Source organism: Cherax quadricarinatus, chromosome 32 (assembly GCF_038502225.1).
Source record: "Cherax quadricarinatus isolate ZL_2023a chromosome 32, ASM3850222v1, whole genome shotgun sequence".
Lineage (NCBI taxonomy): Eukaryota > Metazoa > Arthropoda > Malacostraca > Decapoda > Parastacidae > Cherax > Cherax quadricarinatus.
Window position 1 is genome coordinate 15,455,343 of NC_091323.1, and position 25,000 is coordinate 15,480,342.

Below are 25,000 nucleotides of genomic sequence, written 5' to 3' on the forward strand. Positions count from 1 at the left end.
CGAGATCGCTCATTGTAAAGTCACAGTTTTCTCAGGTTGGAATTAAACACGCAAGTACTGTACGTGAACAAGGGCACAAACACAAGTCTTGATCGGTCTAGTTTTCCAGGCGACGCGTTTCTTCCCCACAGGGAGTCTTCAGGCCTTTGGTCTAGCCTCTATGGACTTGTGTGCTCTACTGTTTATTCGTTACGGCTGCCGGGGCTTATATATCCGCGGCTCAGTACAAAGTGTGGTGCCATACATGACTACATGCTTAATATTACAAAGAACAGTTGTACGATAGAAGGTTTTTCGAATATTTCAAGTTATCAGTGAATATATACATTGTTTTCAAAAACACGAGATTGTGTTTTACACATTACATCCAGTGAAAAAAATATACAATGTTGCAAATATAAGTACTCCATGCTGAGTCTCACAAGTACATATCCTAGCTTGGTGTAATCCTTGTGTTATCCTAGGTTACGTATTTGCGGCATGGGTAGGTTAGGTTAGGTGCTGAATGTACATAATGTTTCCCAGAACACGAGGTTATGCTTCCAACAAAAACATCCAGTGAACATTAACAACGTATCTTCTCACTGGTATGCGTGTAGAGGAAATATTTAGATTTATTATGGATTAGGATGCTTTTTCTCTATTTTAATTAAGGAACAGCCAGAGAACTACACGTGGAGCAGTGGAACACGTGGGACTCGGTGGCCAGCCCTCGTGATACCGGATCTCAAGTCAAGTGACAGGGGGAGACAAACGGTGTGAGAAGGACACCAGGAACCCTTCCCAGGCGGCGAGCCAGCCATCCAGCCCCAGGAGTGACCGGAAGAGGCCCTATCACTGGTGATAACAAGACGCTAGCGTAGTCAACAAGGACCCACGTGGACACGAGATCAGAGGAACCGACAAGCAGCGGCGCCCATTTTGTTTCTTCAAACAGGAAAAGCCGACGTTCCCAGGGACTGGAAGCAAGGAGGACAGGAGCTGGAGCCTACCCCACAGGAGAAAACGGACCCTCCGCCCTCGCAGGAACCTCACCAGGCTCAAGCTCTGGTCCCCTAGTGGTACAGGGGAGAATAGGAGAGAAGCAGGGAGCTGCACCCCACCCCTACGAGGACCCAGGAGCTGGAGGAACCAGGAGGACTGAGCAACAAGGGACCCCCGGGAGAGTGGCACCTGTTCCCAGAGCCATTGGCGACAGAAGCGGAGTTCGACCGACACAAGCCGACACAACCCTTTAGCATTTGTAACATATATTTTCCAGCGGTTATCCTAGGTTGTGGGACCTTACGGGTTAATATCTATCCAGTGTATTTTTTGTGGAGCAGACCCAGGGCAGGAGGATAGTGGGACCAAGCCCCCAAAGGCTTCCCTGTGCCCCCTAGGGGCCCAAGGGACCCCCTAAGGATCCCCAGAAACCTGTTTTTTTTTGGACCTTTAGACCCTGTGTCTAGCCTTGTAAGATTTAAGTATACCCACCCCTAACCTTTAAAACAGGATACTTTGGAGAACCTGTTAGCACCTAACCTAACCTACCCATGCCTCTAGTACGTAGCCTAGGATTGCACCAAAACTAGGATATGTACCTATGAGACTCAGCATGGAATACTTTATTTTGGAATGTTGTTAATGTTCACTGGATGTTTTTGTTGGAAGCACAACCTCGTGTTCTGGGAAACATTATGTACAGTCAGCACCTAACCTAACCTACCCATGCCGCAAATACGTAACCTAGGATAACACAAGGATTACACCAAGCTAGGATATGTACTTGTGAGACTCAGCATGGAGTACTTATATTTGCAACATTGTATATTTTTTTCACTGGATGTAATGTGTAAAACACAATCTCGGGTTTTTGGAAACAATGTATACAGTGGACCCCCGCATAACGATGGCATCACATAGCGATTATTTCGCATACCGCTTACTTTAATTGCAAAAATTTTGCCTCACATACCGCTTAAAAACCCGCTTACCGATTTTCGTCCGAGACGCGTCCAATGTGCGGCCTGAGCCACGCTCACATGTTCCGCCGGTGGCATTGTTTACCAGCCAGCCTCCGCGGTAACATCCAAGCATACAATCGGAATATTTCGTATTATTACAGTGTTTTCGGTGCTTTTTCTGGAAAATAAGTGACCATGGGCCCCAAGAAAGCTTCTAGTGCCAACCCTACAGCAATAAGGGTGAGAATTACAATAGAGATGAAGAAAAAGATCATTGATAAGTATGAAAGTGGAGTGCATGTCTCCGAGCTGGCCAGGTTGTATAATAAACCCCAGTCAACCATCGCTACTATTGGTGGTACAGCTGCTGCTGCTGCTGCACTGTCAGCTGCTGCTGCTGCTGTAGCACCATTGTTGGTGTGGCTTATTGAGAATACCAAGAAACAATTAACCCCAGAGGATTTGCCACCCAGGATAACCCAAAAAAGTCAGTGTCATCGAAGACTGTCTAACTTATTTCCATTGGTGTCCTTAATCTTGTCTCCCAGGATGCAACCCACACAAGTCGACTAACACCCAGGTGAACAGGGAAAAATGCCTGGAACTAGTGCTCATATTGGTGAATTTAAAGCCAGCAAAGGTTGGTTTGAGAGATTTAAGAATCGTAGTGGCATACACAGTGTGATAAGGCCTGTTCTGGAAGAAAATGCCAAACAGGACCTACAGTACTCAGGAGGAAAAGGCACTCCCAGGACACAGTGTCTCATCAGTCATTGCTGCATCTTCAATAAAGGTAAGTGTCATTTATTCTTCATTTAGTAGACTAGTACATGCACAATATATACTGTGCATGTACTACTCTACTATTGTGCATGTATCCTTCTCTTTGTGTGTGGGAAAATGTATATTTCATGTGGTAAAATTTTTTTTTTCATACTTTTGGGTGTCTTGCACGGATTAATTTTATTTCCATTATTTCTTATGGGGAAAATTCATTCACATAACGATTATTTCGCATAACAATTACCCCTCTTGCACGGATTAAAATCGTTAACCGGGGGTCCACTGTATATTCACTGATAACTTGTAATATTCGAAAAACCTTCTATTGTACACCTGTTCTTTGTAAGACTAAGCATGTAGTCATGTATGGCACCACACCTTGTACTGAGCCGCGGATATATAAGCCCCGGCAGCCGTAACGAATAAACAGTAGAGCACACAAGTCCATAGAGGCTAGACCAAAGGCCTGAAGACTCCCTGTGGGGAAGAAACGCGTCGCCTGGAAAACTAGACCGACTAAGACTTGTGTTTGTGCCCTTGTTCACGTACAGTACTTGTGTGTGTAATTCCAACCTGAGAAAACTGTGACTTTACAATGAGCGATCTCGCTTCACTAGAGAACGAGAGGGTAGAAGTGCTAGAGGATTCACCACCATGGGAATTGGAAACAGTGACTGCAGGTTTCAAACTAGTGACGACAGAGGATGAGGACCACACCTGGAACCCCAGGCTGCCCTTTGAAGACCCCCTGGCGAACACCGAGGAACAATGCAGCAATGTCATCACCCACCGAGGGAAAATGAAGACACTCAATGAAGGTAGTGTACTCTGTGGTGCTTGGTCTCTAATGGCTATGCTAGACTTATCCAAAGGTGTACTAGATAACCTACCCTTTAGCATACACCCAAGCATTTTAACGTTCATTAAAATAACAGTGGACCCGTTCCCAGAAGGGTTAAAACGTTGGAGGCCTACTAAGCCATTTAACAAAAAACAGAAAGCACTGAACATATTGAAAGGTTGTTACAAAACTAAAGACAAGTACAGAGCTAAAGCCAACTATATCAAGGACTGTTATGCCATGAGTGTGGTCCCAGAGATAGGCTTTAAACCCATCCCTCTGACGGGAATGCCAGCAGACTGCCCCTACCCTAGTTGGTTTCTTAACACATGTAGGGCAATCTCTAGGGAATATATCCACACGATGTCGGGCATGCAGACCCTAGCACTACAAGTAGCAGCCTTGCACATGGATGAAAAAATCAAGGCCTTCAAACAAGTACTAGTGAGAGAACTAGGAGTAGAAAGAGCAAAGGACATTGCAAGCTTCGCAGGAGCTCAGAGTACTAAATCTAGACGGGTTCCGAAGCCAGGCCTCGAACCCCTGTTGACACCTTGTGACGCCAACCCAATAGCAGTGCCATGCACCATGAGCCATCTAGAGGAAGAGTGGAGTTTCCTGAAACAACCTGCAAGTAGTATCTGCACCCGACCCAATACCCCATCCTCTCCTTTTTCTCCCCCCAACCACCCTCTTCCCTTCTCTTCTTTTTTCGCTGGAAGACAACAACAGCCCATGGACATTGCCAACCGAGGGAGACCCCGAGACAGAGGGACCACCGAGGGAGTCCACGAGAGTGAGCAGCTTTTACGAAGCCGTAGGTCTTCCCCAACCAACAGACGAGGAGCTGGAAATGAGGGCAGAGCAGCAGGGACGAGAGAGGCCAGCCAAGGAAGAGAGGAATGTCGCCCGCCCCTCTCCAGCAACAGCAACAGAGAAGACACCCCAAGCACCCAGAAAACAACGCCAGCAGCAGCCGGAACAACAGGGACAGCCGACGGCAAGCGACAACAGGGCAAGTAGACACAGCCCAGCGGAGAGCAGCAGCCCCGAAACAGACGGAGATTCAACACTTGGTCCAAGGGGTCCGGGAGCTAGTACAAGTCCTAACAGAGAAGCTACCCGCAACCGCGGGACCAGGAGCTAGAGCTCCCGCCGCAGCCTCTAACCCTGTCCAGCCTTTTTTTCAGATTTCCAGACGACCCCGAGAACGAGGCCCGCGAGACAGGGACCAGGGACAGCTGGAACGACCCCTAGGAGCCCGGGCCCCCAGCCCCTACCAGCAGCGAGAGAGGGGCAGGGACTACCAGCAACAGAGGAACCAGAGGAACAACTACAGAAGGAGGAGCCGAGAGTGGAGGGACGACGGGGCCAGGGACAGGCAACCAGACAGGGAATTCCGACAGCCCAGGGACAGGGACAGGGACAGGAGACCCCAGGGACAACGAAACTGGAGGCAAGACAGAGCCCCAACCAACGATATACAGGTACACCCCTTCCCCCCAGGTACGTCCAGCAGGAACCCCGCCAACCCAGGGACCAGGGAAGCAGGAATCGCCCCCGCACCCTGACCAGGCAGCAGGACGACCGCAGAGGAGCTTGGTATCACAACAGCGAGCGCAACTACGGAGAGCAGAGGCCAAACTACGAGAGGAATTGGTAATCTCCGAGGTGCCCCTCACACCACTAGAAATTAAGGTTTTAGGGAAAGGGTTGTTTTTTTCCAGGTCCACTGAGTACGAGAGTCTCCCTGTCCAACGTGGAAGAAACCTGGGATAGGATTGAAACGGCAATCATGAGGAAGATGGATGAGGCGACGGACAAATGGATGGGGAACCAGCAGCCGAGGCCATGCAGACCCCCACCGTCAACCCTGGAATCCTACCTCCTGCCAGACTTTCGACAGCCCCCGCCTACGAGGAAGAGACCAGCATTAAGAAGAAAGGTTCAAGCCTTGAAGAGAGAGGCAAGGACCACGCCCTTCTTCACAAGAGAAAACCTTAAGAAGGGAGAACGAGGAGCACTGAAAGGTCTGATCCATAACCCTAATATTGTTGCTAACAAGGCGGACAAGAGTCCCTCGATTGTTATTATGTCCACAGAGAACTACAGGGCCGCGGGCATGAAGCACTTGAAGGACGAGAGGACCTATGAACCTATAACAGATGGCAGAGCCGCCCTAGAGCAAGCCCAAGAAAGGGATAAGAAACTAATCCTTGACTTGTACAGAAACGAAGGCAGAGCAGGAACGATGACAGTAGCCCTGAGAGACTCTTTTCTGAAGCACAAAAGCAGGGTACCCAGTATCTATTTTCTGCCCAAAACGCACAAGGACCTGGACCCGACTACAGGTACATGGAAAACGAGACCTGTAGTTTCAGGTTGTGCAGCACCCACCAGGCCAGTAGATAAATTCCTGACAGCCTTGCTGATGCCCTTAGTGGAGTTACTCCCGAACAGGATCAAAGACACCACCCACTTCCTACAGAAAATGGAAGCCTTGAAGGACGAACTGCAAGAAATCCCTGAGGACTATAGGTTAGTATCCTTAGATATCGAGTCTCTATACCCCTCTATCCCGCAGAAAGAAGCAGCAGCTAGAGTGAGCTCCTTCTATGGAGACAGACTACCAGACATCAAGGACGTACTAAGGAACAGAGGAATAAGGACACCGCCATCCCAGGCTCTCATCAGGAAAGCAATCCTGCATGTGATGCAGGACACTCTCCTTGAATTTGATCGCAGAACCTACAGACAGAAGACAGGAACAGCGATAGGAGCGTCAGTAAGCGTGGCAATTGCAGAACTATTCGTCTACCTAACGGTGGAAGTAAGGCTGAAAAGAGCAAATCTTAATCTCCTTGTTTTTTGCAGATCCATTGAGGACATCATCTGCATTATCCCAGGAGCTGAACCTGAAGTGCAACGGACGCTGACCTGGCTGAATGGTGTCAACAGAGCCTTGAGATTCACCTTTGAAATGGAGGAGAAGGAACTCCCCTTCTTGAATACAAAAGTCTACTTGGACGCAAAATGTTGCCTCCAGACGAAGACGTACTACAAGCCATCACACACCCACCAATTCCTCCTGTGGACCTCAGCACACCCAACCTCCCTCAGGAGGTCCCTGCCGTACTCCATGGCATTGCGAATCAAGAGGATATGCAGCGAAACAACCGAATGTGAGTATGCAACGGCAGAAATGCTGAATTTCTTTAGGTCTAGAGGGTACCCAGAGATGGTTCTGCAGGAGGCGCAGCAGAAGGTGGACCGCCTGGAGAGACCAAGCTTCTTGGTGGTGAAGCTGAAACCGGCCCTAGGAAGGATGATCCTACCAGTGAAGTTCGAGCCCAGGATGGCCAGGACCATTAAGATGCACTTGAAGGATCTATGGACCTGGATTGAGCAAGTGTATGGAGAAGCCCCATGGTTCGAGCACTTTCCCCGGCAGCAACCACTAGTAGCATGGATGAAGTTCGACTCAATTAAAGATCTACTGGTAAGAGCAAGATTCCCGAAGTAGTAGTAACATAGTGGAGTCTAGACCCCTGCGGGTTTCGCCCTCTCCTGAAGGTGCGACCCTGGAAGGCAAGGGTAGGGCGCTACCCTCCCTTGAGACCCCGGACTGAGCCAGGGTGGGGCGCTCAGTGTTGGCATGTTTATGCCGCACAACGAAACAATTAGCAGGAGACAGTCTTATGACGTCGCTTATTTGTGAAAAGGCTAAGCAGTTGCATGACGATTTGGTAAAGAAATTGCCTGCAACTAGTGGTGATGAGTGAATTTAACGCCAGCAAAGGCTGGTTTGAGAGATTTAAGAAGCGTACTGGCATACACAGTGTGGTAAGGCATGGTGATGCTGCCAGTTCAGACCACAAGGCGGCTGAAAAATTTTTTTTTTTTTTTTTTTTCAACAAGTCGGCCGTCTCCCACCGAGGCAGGGTGACCCAAAAAAGAAAGAAAATCCCCAAAAAGAAAATACTTTCATCATCATTCAACACTTTCACCACACTCGCACATTATCACTGTTTTTGCAGAGGTGCTCAGAATACAACAGTCTAGAAGCATAAACATATAAAGATACACAACATATCCCTCCAAACTGCCAATATCCCAAACCCCTCCTTTAAAGTGCAGGCATTGTACTTCCCATTTCCAGGACTCAAGTCCGACTATATGAAAATAACCGGTTTCCCTGAATCCCTTCACTAAATATTACCCTGCTCACACTCCAACAGATCGTCAGGTCCCAAGTACCATTCGTCTCCATTCACTCCTATCTAACACGCTCACGCACGCTTGCTGGAAGTCCAAGCCCCTTACCCACAAAACCTCCTTTACCCCCTCTCTCCAACCCTTTCGAGGACGACCCCTACCCCGCCTTCCTTCCCCTATAGATTTATATGCTTTCCATGTCATTCTACTGTGATCCATTCTCTCTAAATGACCAAACCACCTCAACAACCCCTCTTCTGCCCTCTGACTAATACTTTTATTAACTCCACACCTTCTCCTAATTTCCACACTCCGAATTTCCTGCATAATATTTACACCACACATTGCCCTTAAACAGGACATCTCCGCTGCCTCCAACCGTCTCCTCGCTGCTGCATTTACCACCCAAGCTTCACACCCATATAAGAGTGTTGGTACTACTATACTTTCATACATTCCCTTCTTTGCCTCCATAGATAACGTTTTTTGACTCCACATATACCTCAACGCACCACTCACCTTTTTTCCCTCATCAATTCTATGATTAACCTCATCCTTCATAAATCCATCCGCCGACACGTCAACTCCCAAGTATCTGAAAACATTCACTTCTTCCATACTCCTCCTCCCCAATTTGATATCCAATTTTTCTTTATCTAAATCATTTGACACCCTCATCACCTTACTCTTTTCTATGTTCACTTTCAACTTTCTACCTTTACACACATTCCCAAACTCATCCACTAACCTTTGCAATTTTTCTTTAGAATCTCCCATAAGCACAGTATCATCAGCAAAAAGTAACTGTGTCAATTCCCATTTTGAATTTGATTCCCCATAATTTAATCCCACCCCTCTCCCAAACACCCTAGCATTTACTTCCTTTACAACCCCATCTATAAATATATTAAACAACCATGGTGACATTACACATCCCTGTCTAAGACCTACTTTTACCGGGAAGTAGTCTCCCTCTCTTCTACACACCCTAACCTGAGCCTCACTATCCTCATAAAAACTCTTTACAGCATTTAATAACTTACCACCTATTCCATATACTTGCAACATCTGCCACATTGCTCCTCTATCCACTCTATCATATGCCTTTTCTAAATCCATAAATGCAATAAAAACTTCCCTATCTTTATCTAAATACTGTTCACATATATGCTTCAATGTAAACACCTGATCTACACATCCCCTACCCACTCTAAAACCTCCTTGCTCATCCGCAATCCTACATTCTGTCTTACCTCTAATTCTTTCAATTATAACCCTACCGTACACTTTTCCTGGTATACTCAGTAAGCTTATTCCTCTATAATTTTTACAGTCTCTTTTGTCCCCTTTCCCTTTATATAAAGGGACTATACATGCTCTCTGCCAATCCCTAGGTACCTTCCCCTCTTTCATACATTTATTAAACAAAAGTACCAACCACTCCAACACTATATCCCCCCCTGCTTTTAACATTTCTGTCATGATCCCATCAGTTCCAGCTGCTTTACCCCCTTTCATTTTACGTAATGCCTCACGTACCTCCCCCACACTTACATTCTGCTCTTCTTCACTCCTAAAAGATGGTATACCTCCCTGACCAGTGCATGAAATTACTGCCTCTGTTTCTTCCTTAACATTTAAAAGTTCCTCAAAATATTCTCGCCATCTACCCAATACCTCCATCTCCCCATCTACTAACTCCCCTACTCTGTTTTTAACTGACAAATCCATATTTTCCCTAGGCTTTCTTAACTTGTTTAACTCACTCCAAAATTTTTTCTTATTTTCATTAAAATTTCTTGACAGTGCCTCTCCCACTCTATCATCTGCTCTCCTTTTGCACTCTCTCACCACTCTCTTTACCTTTCTTTTACTCTCCATATACTCTGCTCTTCTTATAACACTTCTGCTTTGTAAAAACCTCTCATAAGCTACCTTTTTCTCTTTTATCACACCCTTTACTTCATCATTCCACCAATCACTCCTCTTTCCTCCTGCCCCCACCCTCCTATAACCACAAACTTCTGCCCCACATTCTAATACTGCATTTTTAAAACTATTCCAACCCTCTTCAAGGAGTACATAAACAGTGAAGGACTGAAACCTGAACAAGTGTTCAATTGTGATGAAACAGGCCTCTTTTGGAAGAAAGTGCCAAAGAGGACCTACATTACTCAGGAAGAAAAGGCAATGCCTGGACACAAGCCTATGAAAGACAGGCTGTTCTGTGATAATGCTAGTGGGGATTTCAAAGTGAAGCCGTTACTAGTGTACCATTCCGAAAATCCCAATGTGTTCAAGAAAAACAATGTTATGAAGAGTAAATCGTGTGTGTTTTGGAGATCTAATAGTAAGGCATGGGTCACAAGGGACTTTTTTGTCGAGTGGTTCAGTGAAGTGGCCCTAGTGTGAAGAATTACCTCCTGGAAAAGAAATTGGATCTCAAGTGCCTCCTAGTAATGGACAATGCACCTGCTCATCCTCCAAACTTGGATGACCTAATTCTGAAGGACTTTGGGTTCATCACTGTAAAGTTCTTGCCCCCAAATACCACTCCTCTCCTCCAGCTCATGGACTAGCAGGTCATTGCAAACTTTAAAAAACTCTACACCAAAGCAATGTTTGAAAGGTGCTTGAATGTGACCTCAGACACTCACTTGACCCTACGAGATTTTTGGAAAGAACACTTCAGTATTCTCCATTGCGTAAGCTTTATAGGTAAGGCTTGGGAGGGATATGAAAACTCAGTGGTATAAACATTTCTAATAATAAGAATCATCACACACATATGAGAAATTGCTAATTATTGTTTAATTTTGCAGGTTCCTACAATATTGGCCACCTGAGAGTTCCTGGTAAGCATGTTTCATGGTTGTGGGAAGGAAATGTTCTACTGATCAGCAATGATGACACTGATAGGGACAAATGAAAACAGTGATTAATTATAAATTAATTCTGAAAAATGTTAGTAAAGGCTATAGAGGAGTGTTATATCCTAAATATTAAAAGTTAACTGTTGATTGCAGGTTAGCTTGGACAGTACTTGTACCCTGGGTGTTGCTGAGTCATCAGGTATGCAGTATTCCATTCAGTTATTCATTTTAAGAAATCTAAGGGTATTACCAAGTTCTTATGTTTTTGAATTAGGTTTAACTGGACTAGAAAATATTGGAATATAAAATTTGTTAATATGTAATTAACATTTTTTGTGTGATAGATGAGATCCTGATTTTTGGTTATTTTCTTAACACAAAATAGCTCTTCAAAACTTATAAATTCCAATTTAGAGTAGGCAACTGATTTCCCTCAATGGAGGTGCCTTCATTATGGTATGGGGCTGTTGATGCAAGGAATTCTAATCTGCCTTACTTCATGGATCAAATTTAAATGCCTCCCATGCTCTATATCCTCCCCATGAATTTAATGTTTCTCATTGATTATAATGAAATCTGTCTTGGGTGCCAGAAGCATGGCATTTCATCGTACTTTGGTGTGAAAGTTTTCCAAAAAGATGTGTGTCCGATGATTTTAAGTTTATGGGATTTTCTTGCTACCACATTCCAGGCTTTTAAGTTTGTATTGTTATTTTGACATTTTCTGCAAACAGTGCATGAACTGGTTAGTGCCTTTTATTCATGTAATGTTTATATATGCACCTGGACTTCATAAATATTAAAATAGTATAAAATACCGACAGGTTGTTAGGTAAGACACACATGCAACAGTTAGGTATCTTTATTTCGAAACATTTCGCCTACACAGTAGGCTTCTTCAGTCAGGTACAGAGAAGTTGATAGACGTGAAGACGATGTAATCAGTCCATCACCCTTAAAGTTTTGAGGTGGTCAGTCCCTCAGTCTGGAGAAGAGTATTGTTCCATAGTCTGAAACAATATGGAGCTGAAGTGACAGGATGGAGCCTTGTATACCGCCAGGAGGCGAGATGTAGGCCACTAGTAGAGGTAAGAATGTAGTAGTTGGAAGGTCATGTCCCTTTCAAATCCAGCCGTTCTCACTAGTAGTTGTCCAAGTTGTTTTCTGTTCTGTACAAAGATACCATTGTGTTGGTGTCTGACAGTGAATATTAAAATGGTATAAAATGCCAACTGATTACTGTCTTCACGTCTCTTCTATCAACTTTTTTGTACTTGACTGAAGAAGCCTACTGTGTAAGCGAAATGTTTTGAAATAAAGATGCCTAACTGTTGCATGTGTGTCATGCATAACAACCTGTCGGTATTTTATACCAATTTAATATTCACTCTGACAGACAGTGCAACACAATGGTATCTTGGTACAGAACAGAAAATGACTTGAACTTCTACTAGTGAGAATGGCTGGATTTGAGAGGGACGTGATCTCTCAATGACTACATTCTTACCTCTACTAGTGGCCTACATCTCTCCTCCTGGCAGTATGAGGCTCCATCCTGTCACTTCAACTCCATATTGTTTCAGACTATGGAACAATACTCTTCTCTAGACTGACCACTTTAAGGGTGATGGACTGATTACATCGTCTTCACGTCTCTTCTATCAACCTTTCTGTACTCGACTGAAGAAGCCTACTGTGTAGGCGAAATGTTTTGAAATACAGATACAGTGGAACCTCAAAACTCGAACTGCTCCCAACACAACCAATTATGTAAGTGTATTTTTGTAAGTGCTTTTATAAGTGTATTTTTGAGGGTCTGAAATGGACTAACCTAATTTACATTATTCCTCATGGGAAGAAATTCATTCGGTAAAGGCATTCGAACAGCCTTCTGGACCAAAGAAAGTTCGATATTTGAGGTTCCACTGTACCTAACTGTTGCATGTGTGTCTTACCTAACCACCTGGACTTTGAAAATGTTTCAGCACTTAGTGACTTTTTCCATGAAATAATCCTATATTCTTTTATTTATTCAAGCTTTATACAATAAATATATTCACCACTTGCTATAAGTTAAGGACAAAAATATTTTAAGCTAAGCAACGTGTATGAAATTTTTTTTAGGTCTAGCTATATTGTTCACTTAATGTATGTTAGTATGAAATTTGAGTCTATTATCAAGGTGGATTCCTAAGAATTTTCCCTCTGTTAGCTTTGTGATAGGTGATCTGTTTATCCTTATGTTAAGAGGTACATCTGTAGCTCTGTTACCAAACTGAATGAAGTAGGTTTTGTCAATGTTTAGTGTAAGTTTGTTAGTCCTCATCCAGGTAGATATTTTCTGTAATTCGGTGTTTACAGTATTGGCTAGCGTGACTGGGCTCGGGTGAGAGAAGACGTATGTAGTGTCATCTGCAAAAAGTGTGGGTTTGAGTAATTGCGAAGCATTTGGTAGGTCATTTATGTATAGGAGAAAGAGAAGAGGGCCAAGGACACTTCCCTGTGGGACACCAACTGTAATGTGAGCAAGGTTCTTCTAGTAAGACTATAATTGAATGAGGGTGAATGTGTGTGCGCGTGTGTCTGAATGTGCTTGTATCTGACCTCACTGGGAGATGGCTTGAGCGGTAAGTGGCAAGACAGTTCTTTGCATTTCATCCAATGTTGATGCACCTGTACTAATTTGGCAGACATGACTCATATAAGCTTGTTTGACCTGCTGTGGTGTAAGCTTTTGCAATCACTGGTTCATTCAACTTAATGTACTTTATTCTGATAAACCTGAGGCAGGGTGATCCGAAAAAGAAACTTTCATTCCATCACTGTCTTGCCAAAAGCAAACTGATGAAGCATTTCAGATGCCCCTCCAAACTACAAATGTTTCCATGGTCATTGCTTCTTGTGGCATTAGTTATGGTTGGTGACATTGCACCCTTGGTCAGTGCCTCGTGTCAGATTGGTTAACATTGTTAGTCAACTGATTTTGGTGTTCTATAACCAACCAATAGAATGGCAGAGTAAAACACTGCATGACTTTAATGTCTTGTAGCCTCCCATCTCTGGTACATAATCCTGGACCTAAATTTTATCCTGTAATTTTGAAAGGCAGGAAACAAGGGACTAATAACCCCTTCTCCTGTATAAATTATTAAATATGTATGCAGAGAATTCATAGCTTGTAAATTAAGCCTTAAACTGTCCAAACATAGATCTGTGTTTACGAGTGTAGCACTCCGGCCTTGATTTTCTCCATTTGAAAGCATGTAAAAAAAAAAAAAAATAGATCTATGTTCGGAGCACTACGCAAGCAAACGTAGATCTACGTTTGGACAGTTTAAGGATTTAGAGGAAGTTTGGGGTTACTTTAAAGAAAGTGTCCAGAGGGCTGAGGTGGTTTGGACATAGAGAAAATGGAGCAAAATAGGGTGACTTGGAGAGTGTATAAATCAGTATTAGAGGGAGGGTGGGGTGGGGATTACCCTTGGATAGGCTGGAGGGAAGGGATAAAGGGAGATTGTGTGTGCAAGGGACTTGGACATCTAGCTGATATGTTAGATAGTGGAAGCAAATGTTTTTTTTGGACTGTCCAATCTGTTGGAGTGCAACTGAATCCCTGTACTTGAGTTCTGGTGTTGGGAAGTACATTGCACTCTGAAAGAGATGTATGTATAACTCAGTTTGGAGGGGCATCTGAACTGTAGTATTGGTGCACTTCTAGTAAGACAGTGATGGAATCATTATTTAATTGCTTAGAAAATGCAATGAGCAGGAACATTGGTGCATATTAAAGACCTACTCCTAAGATATTCAAATAGTGTATTAGAATTAGCATAACAGAGAGTTGAGGTTATGTAGAATGAAAATTGGGGGCTATAAATGGTTTAATTTAACATGAGGTGACAAGTGGGCTATAGTTTTATGCATTTAGAGAAGAGTGTATAAGTGAATAACTAGGAGCTGATGTCAAAGTTTTTTAGGAATTTTGATCTGTGTAAGAATTACTACTATGTTGAAGTGGAAAGCACTGTTCTAGAGGACATAACTGGACAGTTTGAAGTTGTGTGTAAAATAATACTGAAAAATAATTGAAGTTTTAAGATGGAAAAAATCTAAAGGCATAATGACGACGAAGTTTGCAACTAGAGTATTTTGCTTTACTGTATTAAGAAATTAGAACAGACCTTCAATGTACCTGTACTTAGAGGTATGCTTACAGCAGGAGTAAGCCAGCTCACAAGGAAAAAAGATGTCATTGGGTAAGCGAAAGTAAATTAAAACTAGGGGATAGTTAAGATAAATGATCATCTGTTGGAAGAAAAATGGAGCAATAGGTTGCAAAGGCATGGTGTTGATATTAAGAAGGCAGTATCTGTGTGTGCAACAGAGATGTGTGATTATAGGGGGAGGAGGTGAGACAAATCTTGAGGGAAGATGATTGCTGTGAGAAGTAAAACAAACCTTTTCTATTCAGAATCTTCACACATATGAGTAATTGCAAATTGTTTAATTTTGCAGGTTCCTACAAGAGTGGTCACCTGAGAGTTCCTGGTAAGCATGTTTTATGGTTGTGGGAAGGAAATGTTCTATTGATCAGCAGTGATGACACTTGATAGGGACAAATGAGAACAGTGATTAATTATCAATTAATTCTGAAAAAAATGTGAGTAAAGGATATAGAGGTTTGTTATATCCTAGATATTAAAAGTTAACTGTTTGCAGGTTAGCTTGGACATTACTTGTGCCCTGGGTATTGCTCAGTCATCAGGTATGCAGTATTCCATTCAGTTTTTCATTTTAAGAAATCTAAGGCTATTACCAGGTTCTTATTTTTTAATTGGTTTTAAATGGGAGAATTTGAATACAAAACTGGTTAATATGTAACTAATGTTTTTAAGCATGATTGGCGAGATCCTAAGTTTGGTCCTGTTTTCTTATCACAATAGTTTTTCAAACTGCTAAATCCCCCCAATGAACAGGTCATAGTTGATGCTTGCATTTTTGGACCTTTCTTAATTCATCCATAGTAGCCTTTAATTAGCATACTAATATTAAAGGATCTTGATCAATAGTTTCAAGTTGTGGCAAGTCATCTAACATCAACTTTTCTACTGTCATCAACTGAAGAAAAGATAATGTACCCTACTTTACAGCACAGTAGCAAGATAGTGTTTATACCCTAAATAGATATTTGGTAATGCAGCAATACCTAGAACATTGTTTCATTATTTTTTCTAGGTGTGGCAAGTTGGATCCTGAGGCATTATAGTGTACTCTGACTGGTAAGATTTATGTGGTAAAATTAGTTTTCTTTGGAATTTGGTGATATGTATTCTAAATAACTGATTATTGTTGAAGTTAACTAGGGCGAACTGACGTTATATAATGGTATATACATTCTTTATCTCAAATGCAATTTTTACTTAATTCTTTTAATTTGCAGGTGGACTAGTGTTACCCATTTTTGGTGTAGATTGTTGGTAAGTAGTTACTACTTTAATGATGAAACTTAGGTTAATATTGTATCATAAACAAGGTATTAATGCTTCTTATTACTTAGAGGGTTCATAATAAAAGTTTGAGCTTCTGCTATTACTATTTTTCAACACAGTGTCTGATCACTGGTTATAGAGTAGTTTTAATGTTTAAATTCTTTGTGTAAAATTACCTTATTTTTTATTTTTATTATCACACCGGCCAATTCCCACCAAGGCAGGGTGGCCCGAAAAAGAAAAACTTTCACCATCATTCACTCCATCACTGTCTTGCCAGAAGGGTGCTTTACACTACAGTTTTTAAACTGCAACATTAACACCCCTCCTTCAGAGTGCAGGCACTGTACTTCCCATCTCCAGGACTCAAGTCCGGCCTGCCGGTTTCCCTGAATCCCTTCATAAATGTTACTTTGCTCACACTCCAACAGCACGTCAAGTATTAAAAACCATTTGTCTCCATTCACTCCTATCAAACACGCTCACGCATGCCTGCTGGAAGTCCAAGCCCCTCGCACACAAAACCTCCTTTACCCCCTCCCTCCAACCCTTCCTAGGCCGACCCCTACCCCGCCTTCCTTCCACTACAGACTGATACACTCTTGAAGTCATTCTGTTTCGCTCCATTCTCTCTACATGTCCGAACCACCTCAACAACCCTTCCTCAGCCCTCTGGACAACAGTTTTGGTAATCCCGCACCTCCTCCTAACTTCCAAACTACGAATTCTCTGCATTATATTCACACCACACATTGCCCTCAGACATGACATCTCCACTGCCTCCAGCCTTCTCCTCGCTGCAACATTCATCACCCACGCTTCACACCCATATAAGAGCGTTGGTAAAACTATACTCTCATACATTCCCCTCTTTGCCTCCAAGGACAAAGTTCTTTGTCTCCACAGACTCCTAAGTGCACCACTCACTCTTTTTCCCTCATCAATTCTATGATTCACCTCATCTTTCATAGACCCATCCGCTGACACGTCCACTCCCAAATATCTGAATACGTTCACCTCCTCCATACTCTCTCCCTCCAATCTGATATTCAATCTTTCCTCACCTAATCTTTTTGTTATCCTCATAACCTTACTCTTTCCTGTATTCACCTTTAATTTTCTTCTTTTGCACACCCTACCAAATTCATCCACCAATCTCTGCAACTTCTCTTCAGAATCTCCCAAGAGCACAGTGTCATCAGCAAAGAGCAGCTGTGACAACTCCCACTTTGTGTGTGATTCTTTATCTTTTAACTCCACGCCTCTTGCCAAGACCCTCGCATTTACTTCTCTTACAACCCCATCTATAAATATATTAAACAACCACGGTGACATCACACATCCTTGTCTAAGGCCTACTTTTACTGGGAAAAAATTTCCCTCTTTCCTACATACTCTAACTTGAGCCTCACTATCCTCGTAAAAACTCTTCACTGCTTTCAGTAACCTACCTCCTACACCATACACTTGCAACATCTGCCACATTGCCCCCCTATCCACCCTGTCATACGCCTTTTCCAAATCCATAAATGCCACAAAGACCTCTTTAGCCTTATCTAAATACTGTTCACTTATATGTTTCACTGTAAACACCTGGTCCACACACCCCCTACCTTTCCTAAAGCCTCCTTGTTCATCTGCTATCCTATTCTCCGTCTTACTCTTAATTCTTTCAATTATAACTCTACCATACACTTTACCAGGTACACTCAACAGACTTATCCCCCTATAATTTTTGCACTCTCTTTTATCCCCTTTGCCTTTATACAAAGGAACTATGCATGCTCTCTGCCAATCCCTAGGTACCTTACCCTCTTCCATACATTTATTAAATAATTGCACCAACCACTCCAAAACTATATCCCCACCTGCTTTTAACATTTCTATCTTTATCCCATCAATCCCGGCTGCCTTACCCCCTTTCATTTTACCTACTGCCTCACGAACTTCCCCCACACTCACAACTGGCTCTTCCTCACTCCTACAAGATGTTATTCCTCCTTGCCCTATACACGAAATCACAGCTTCCCTATCTTCATCAACATTTAACAATTCCTCAAAATATTCCTTCCATCTTCCCAATACCTCTAACTCTCCATTTAATAACTCTCCTCTCCTATTTTTAACTGACAAATCCATTTGTTCTCTAGGCTTTCTTAACTTGTTAATCTCACTCCAAAACTTTTTCTTATTTTCAACAAAATTTGTTGATAACATCTCACCCACTCTCTCATTTGCTCTCTTTTTACATTGCTTCACCACTCTCTTAACTTCTCTCTTTTTCTCCATATACTCTTCCCTCCTTGCATCACTTCTACTTTGTAAAAACTTCTCATATGCTAACTTTTTCTCCCTTACTACTCTCTTTACATCATCATTCCACCAATCGCTCCTCTTCCCTCCTGCACCCACTTTCCTGTAACCACAAACTTCTGCTGAACACTCTAACACTACATTTTTAAACCTACCCCATACCTCTTCGACCCCATTGCCTATGCTCTCATTAGCCCATCTATCCTCCAATAGCTGTTTATATCTTACCCTAACTGCCTCCTCTTTTAGTTTATAAACCTTCACCTCTCTCTTCCCTGATGCTTCTATTCTCCTTGTATCCCATCTACCTTTTACTCTGTGTAGCTACAACTAGAAAGTGATCTGATATATCTGTGGCCCCTCTATAAACATGTACATCCTGAAGTCTACTCAACAGTCTTTTATCTACCAATACATAATCCAACAAACTACTATCATTTCGCCCTACATCATATCGTGTATACTTATTTATCCTCTTTTTCTTAAAATATGTATTACCTATAACTAAACCCCTTTCTATACAAAGTTCAATCAAAGGGCTCCCATTATCATTTACACCTGGCACCCCAAACTTACCTACCACACCCTCTCTAAAAGTTTCTCCTACTTTAGCATTCAAGTCCCCTACCACAATTACTCTCTCACTTGGTTCAAAGGCTCCTATACATTCACTTAACATCTCCCAAAATCTCTCTCTCTCCTCTGCATTCCTCTCTTCTCCAGGTGCATACACGCTTATTATGACCCACTTCTCGCATCCAACCTTTACTTTAATCCACATAATTCTTGAATTTACACATTCATATTCTCTTTTCTCCTTCCATAACTGATCATTTAACATTACTGCTACCCCTTCCTTTGCTCTAACTCTCTCAGATACTCCAGATTTAATCCCATTTATTTCTCCCCACTGAAACTCTCCTACCCCCTTCAGCTTTGTTTCGCTTAGGGCCAGGACATCCAAATTCTTTCGAATTCCATTCATAAATGAATAATTTATTGAACCCTAAACTTGTATTTATATTATTTTATATTTCTTACATAAAGTTTGATTCTGTGATATTTTTCTCACCCGTGGCTCTGCATGATACAGCCTTCTCAGCCCTTTGAAAAGCAATTGGGTGTTTAACCCTTTGACTGTTTTCGAAGTATAAATACGTGTTACGAGCCAATGTTTCTGACGTATATATACTCAATAATTCTAGCAGCTTCAAATCAAGCGGGAGAAAGCTGGTAGGCCCACATGTGAGAGAATGGGTCTGTGTGGTCAGTGTGCACCACATAAAAAAAAATCCTGCAGCACACATTGCTTAATGAGAAAAAAAAAAACTGATCGTTTTTTTGGAATAAAACGCCGACTTTGAGGTGTATTTTCGTATAGTATTTATCGTTGTATTCACGTTTTCATGGTCTTAGGTGATAAAATGGAAAACATATTACAGAAATAGAGATGATTTTCATTACTTTGACGATGAAAACGACCTTGAAACTGAGCTCAAAGTAGCGGAAATGTTCGATTTTTACCAATGTTCAGTAGTAAATAAATCACACCACACGTCAACTGGGGAGTCTAATATTCTTTCACCAGTGCACTGATATTATTTATACCATTTTTATAATAATACAGTAGTCTGCATAACAGTAAATTTTGTATTTTTTTGTATGAATAAAAAATCAAAATAGAAAGCAATAATAATATAAGAGGGGCCTAGAGATGTGACTAATGAACAGAGCATATGTTATTTTAGTGCCACGAATGTCTACCTTGTTTATTCTGGACCCTATTTTGAAATTGGCATCTTTTTTAGTTTGCGTGAAATTGGCCAAATTGCCAATTTCTGACCACCATATTGGGTAGTCCAAATTAGTAAATGGGAGGTTTCTTGTACTCAGCTGATAGATAAAATGGAGTTCTAAAGAAATAGCTATGAGTTTGGTCAACTGGAACAATGGAATTGGCTGAAAATAGGGCTCAAATTCGGCGAAATCGCCGATGCGCATATGTCGCCGAGACCGCTAACTTCGCGGGAGCATAATTCCATGAGTTTTCGACCAAATTTCGAACTTTTGGTGTCATTACCATCGGGAAAAGATTTTCTTATCATTTCATAAGATTTTTTTTTTTTTTTCAAAAATTGAGCGACATAGAATGACAGTTTCAGAGAGGGGCCTGAAACAGTCAAAGGGTTAAGGGGCAGTATAGCAACTTTTTTTTTTACCGTCACATTTCTTTTATTGTTGGTGCACAAGACGATGTATTTACACTATTTACTATAAATATTTGTCAATAAGATATCCCAAACAACAGCTGAGAAAAAACGATTTACTGAAAATATCCTTTGGCAGGATCGTAGTCCTATATGGGACGACGTAAGGTTGTTTGGGCACTTGGTACCGAGAGAACAATGCTAATACGAATTTTTCATGATGCACTTTCCTCTAAATATCTTACCTTTATTCCACAAAAAAATAGTTTGTTCTCAGACTTTTGCAAAAAATCTGCCCTTTACTCTCACATAAATCCCAAAATATTTGGAATATTTCCAAAAGTGCATCAATAAAATTAAGAGCAATCATTATTTTACAATTTCTGTGAGTATTATCCCGCTTAAGTAATAAAGGTGTAGGAAAGCGAAATAAGTTACTTCCGAGATATTGGCCTGGAACGCCGGCCGGCCCACCGTCTCAAATTTTTTTCCCCCCGAAAATCCCATTTGTTTCGGTGGTTTCCTTGGTAAACTGGTGTTCTAATGCAGTTATCCTTTTCAAAACACCGTTTTCTCTTACTCAAAGACCAACGAATACGACGAGGAGTAATAACATTACATTGAATATTGCTGGTGGACTCTTGCCATGTTATGGCCTGTTTTATTCAGTCTAGAGTATATAAAATGTTTGTATGTTATTTATAGTGTTTATTATATCATATTAGATCAATTCTGATAGATAAATAAGCCATAGAGTTGTTATAAGCGTAATAATGAAGTGATTTCTCTTGCCTCTATGGAGCGGGAATACTACCAGTCTTCCCTGATGGTTCCTGATTGGCTAGAAGTCTACGTATAAGCTCTGCCTACTTTTTTATGAAGCCAAATAGTCAATTATTATATTAGAATAATGCAATAAAAGCAAGAAAAAACAAGGAAAAAAATTCCAAAAAATATACGGGCTGAGAGCACTCTACACACAGCGCCGTCACCATACCTGATATAAATGACTATAATTCCTTGAAGCGTTGTAGAACATTGATTCTTGTACCAGAGTGTTGCTTAACCCTTTGAGGGTCGACAGGCCCTCTCAGAAACTCGTTCTCAGGGTCGGCCAAATTTAAAAAAAAAAAAAAAAAATCTTATGAAAAGATAGAGAATCTTTTCCCGATCATAATGATGCCAAAATTATGAGATTTGATGGAAAACTTATGGAATTATGCTCTCGCGAAGTTAGCGGTCTCGGCGATGTTTACGCATCGGCGATTTTGCCCAATTTGAGCCCCATTTTCGGCCAATTCCTCTGTACTAGTCGACAAAAAACATGAATATTTCGCTAGAACTACATTTTTTCTATTGAATGAGTGCAAGAAACCACCCATTTACCATTTCAGCTATCCAATACAGTGGTCAGAATTTAGCAATTTTGCCAATTTCACACAAATTTCAAAAAATGCCAATTTCCGAATAGGGTCCAGAACAAACAAGAAATACATTCCTGGCACTAAAATGACATTTCTTCTGTTCATTAGTCACGTCTCAAGGCCCCTCTTACATTCTTTTGCTTTCCACTTTGAATTTTTATTCTCACGAAAAATAGAAGATTTACTGTTACGCAGACTACTGCATTAGTGTAAAAAATGGTATAAATCATATTGGCGCACTTGCAAAAGAATGTTAGACTCACCAGTTGACGTGTATTGGACGCTTGGCATGATTTGTTTACCTTTGAACTTTGGTAAAAATCGAACATTTCTGCTACTTTGAGCTCAATTTCAAGGTACTTTTCATTGTAAAACCAGTGAAAATCATCTCAATTTCTGTGATATGCATTCTATTCTATAAAATGAGACCAAGAAAACTAGAATACAACAATAAATACCATACGAAAATACAGTGCAAAGTCGCTGTTTTATGCCAAAAAAAACGGTGAGTTTTTTTTTTTCTCATTATGCAGTGTGCTGCAGGATTTTTTTTATACTGTGCACACTGACCACATAGACCCATTCTTTCATATGGAGGCCTACCAGCCTTTTCCCACGACATTTAACGGCGCTAGAATTTATGCGTACTAGTACGTCAAAAACCCCTGCGCGTAAGACGTACTAGTACGTCCGAAACCCTCAAAGGGTTAAGAGTTAAGCTATTTTTCTATATGATTAACTCATTTTCCATAATTTTTCTATTTTTTTTTCACTCGCACGCTGCACACGTACCTTCCCTTATAATCTCTCTTGAATAATCAGCACTAGACTCGTGTCCAGTCACAATGCTATACAGTAGATCCCCCCTCCCCCATATCCATGGGTTCGGTTTCCACAATTTACTGTGGCCTGAAAGTAACCCTTAATTTTGCTTAATTATGGGTCCAAAACATAAAAGTAGTGAAGGTGACTGTTCTTCAAAGCCTAAAGAAGCCATGATGTGCTTCCCATTGGTGAAAAAAGTGGTAATTCTCCACTTGCTATGTAATTTATCAGTTTAACTTTATCACATGTATGTAAATGAAAAACTTTTTTTACAGGGTTCGCTACTATCCTATCCCCAGTTTCCGGTATCTGTGGTAGGTCTTGGAATGTATCCCCCACGGATATGGGTGGCTACTGTATATCATGCTGTATAATTTTTTTTTTTTTTTTATAACAAGTTGGCCATTTCCCAAGGCAGGGTGACTTAAAAAGAAAGAAAAAACTTTCATCATTATTCAACACTCACCATCACTTGTACATAATCACTCTTTGCATAGGCACTCAGATACAACAGTTTAGACATCCCCCCAAACTGCCAATATCCTTGACCCCACCTTTAACCCTTTCAGGGTTGCCAGGCCCTCTCCGAGACTTGTTCTCAGGGTCGCCCAAATTTCAAAAAAAAAAAAAAAAAAAATTCTTATGGATAGATAGAGAATCTTTTCCCGATCATAATGACACCAAACGTATGAAATTTGATGGAAAACTTACGGAATTATTCTCTCGCGAACTTAGCGGTCTCGACAATGTTTACGCATCGGCAATTTTGCCCACTTTGGGCTCTGTTTTCGGCCAATTCCAGTGTACTAGTCGACAAAAATCATAACTATTTCGCTAGAACTCCATTTTTTTCTATCGAATGAGTACAAGAAATCACCCATTTACCGATTTCAACTATCCAATAAAGTGGTCAGAATTTAGCAATTTTGCCAATTTCACACAAACTTCAAAAGATGCCAATTTCCGAATAGGGTCCAGAATAAACAAGAAAGACATTCCTAGCACTAAAATAACAAGTTCTCTGTTTGTTAGTCACATCCCCCAGGCCCCTCTTATATTTCTTGGGCTTTCCACTTTGAATTTTTATTCTTACAAAAAAATAGATTATTTACTGTTATGCAGACTACTGCATTAGTGTAGAAATGGTATAAATAATATCAGCGCACTTGTGAAAGAATATTAGACTCGCCAGTTGACGTGTATTGGACGCTTGGCATGATTTGTTTACTTTTGAACTTTGGTAAAAATCAAACATTTCTGCTACTTTGAGCTCAATTTCAAGGTACTTTTCATTGTAAAACCAATCAAAATCATCTCAATTTCTGTGATATGTCTTCCATTCTATAAAATGAGACCAGGAAAAGTAGAATACAACCATAAATATCATACGAAAATGCAGTGCAAAGTCACTGTTTTTATCCAAAAACACGGTCAAAGTTCTTTTTTCTCATTATGCACTGTGTGCTGCAGGATTTTTTTAAACTGCGCATACTGACCACATACTCTTTCTTTCATATGTAGGCCTACCAGCTTTCTCACTAGATTTGAGGGCGCTAGAATTTAGGCGTACTAGTACGTCAAAAACCCTGGAGCGTAAGCCGTACTAGTACGGCTGAAACCCTGAAAGGGTTAATGTGCAGTCATTGTACTTTCCATTTCCAGGACTCAAGTCCAGCTAACTAATAAATTGTGGGTAGTGCTGTATTAACATTGTTTTCAGTTACAATAATTTTTTGTGTTCTGGAGAAATGATGCAAGTGTTTGGACAGCTGATGTAGTGACAGTATAGATTTATGAACACAAAGTTGAATTACTTTTGACATAGTAATCAACCTCTACACCACCTTAATTTTAATAGATTAATACACTATAGAAGACATTACACCTCGTGTAATTTACCAGTTGATGTTATTGGGTAAACCCAATGGATAACAGCTTAGGCACTATCTTTCGCGGTTCACTGCATGCATGCTGATGTAAGCACAATGGCCTGGTTGATCATAAGTTGTCTATAAGTGTAATAATTTACTGCATATCTAGTTTTATTGATGTAATGTTGAATGTGCAGAAAAGCAATGATAATT

General features: G+C 41.4%; 1 protein-coding gene across 1 annotated transcript in view; it reads left to right on the plus strand.

Annotated features, from left to right (window-relative positions):
• Positions 1 to 25,000, plus strand: part of LOC128690323 (uncharacterized) — a 54,893-nt gene that overhangs the window by 21,015 nt on the left and 8,878 nt on the right. Inside the window, exons 3-11 of the mRNA XM_070090477.1 lie at positions 5,298 to 6,108; positions 6,445 to 7,069; positions 9,862 to 10,503; positions 10,608 to 10,640; positions 10,812 to 10,857; positions 15,174 to 15,206; positions 15,378 to 15,423; positions 15,894 to 15,937; positions 16,099 to 16,135. Of these exons, the coding sequence (XP_069946578.1) occupies positions 5,366 to 6,108; positions 6,445 to 7,069; positions 9,862 to 10,197 (1,704 nt within the window). The 5' untranslated portion in view covers positions 5,298 to 5,365 and the 3' untranslated portion in view covers positions 10,198 to 10,503; positions 10,608 to 10,640; positions 10,812 to 10,857; ... (2 more) ...; positions 15,894 to 15,937; positions 16,099 to 16,135. The remainder of the gene's footprint in view (positions 1 to 5,297; positions 6,109 to 6,444; positions 7,070 to 9,861; positions 10,504 to 10,607; positions 10,641 to 10,811; positions 10,858 to 15,173; positions 15,207 to 15,377; positions 15,424 to 15,893; positions 15,938 to 16,098; positions 16,136 to 25,000) is intronic.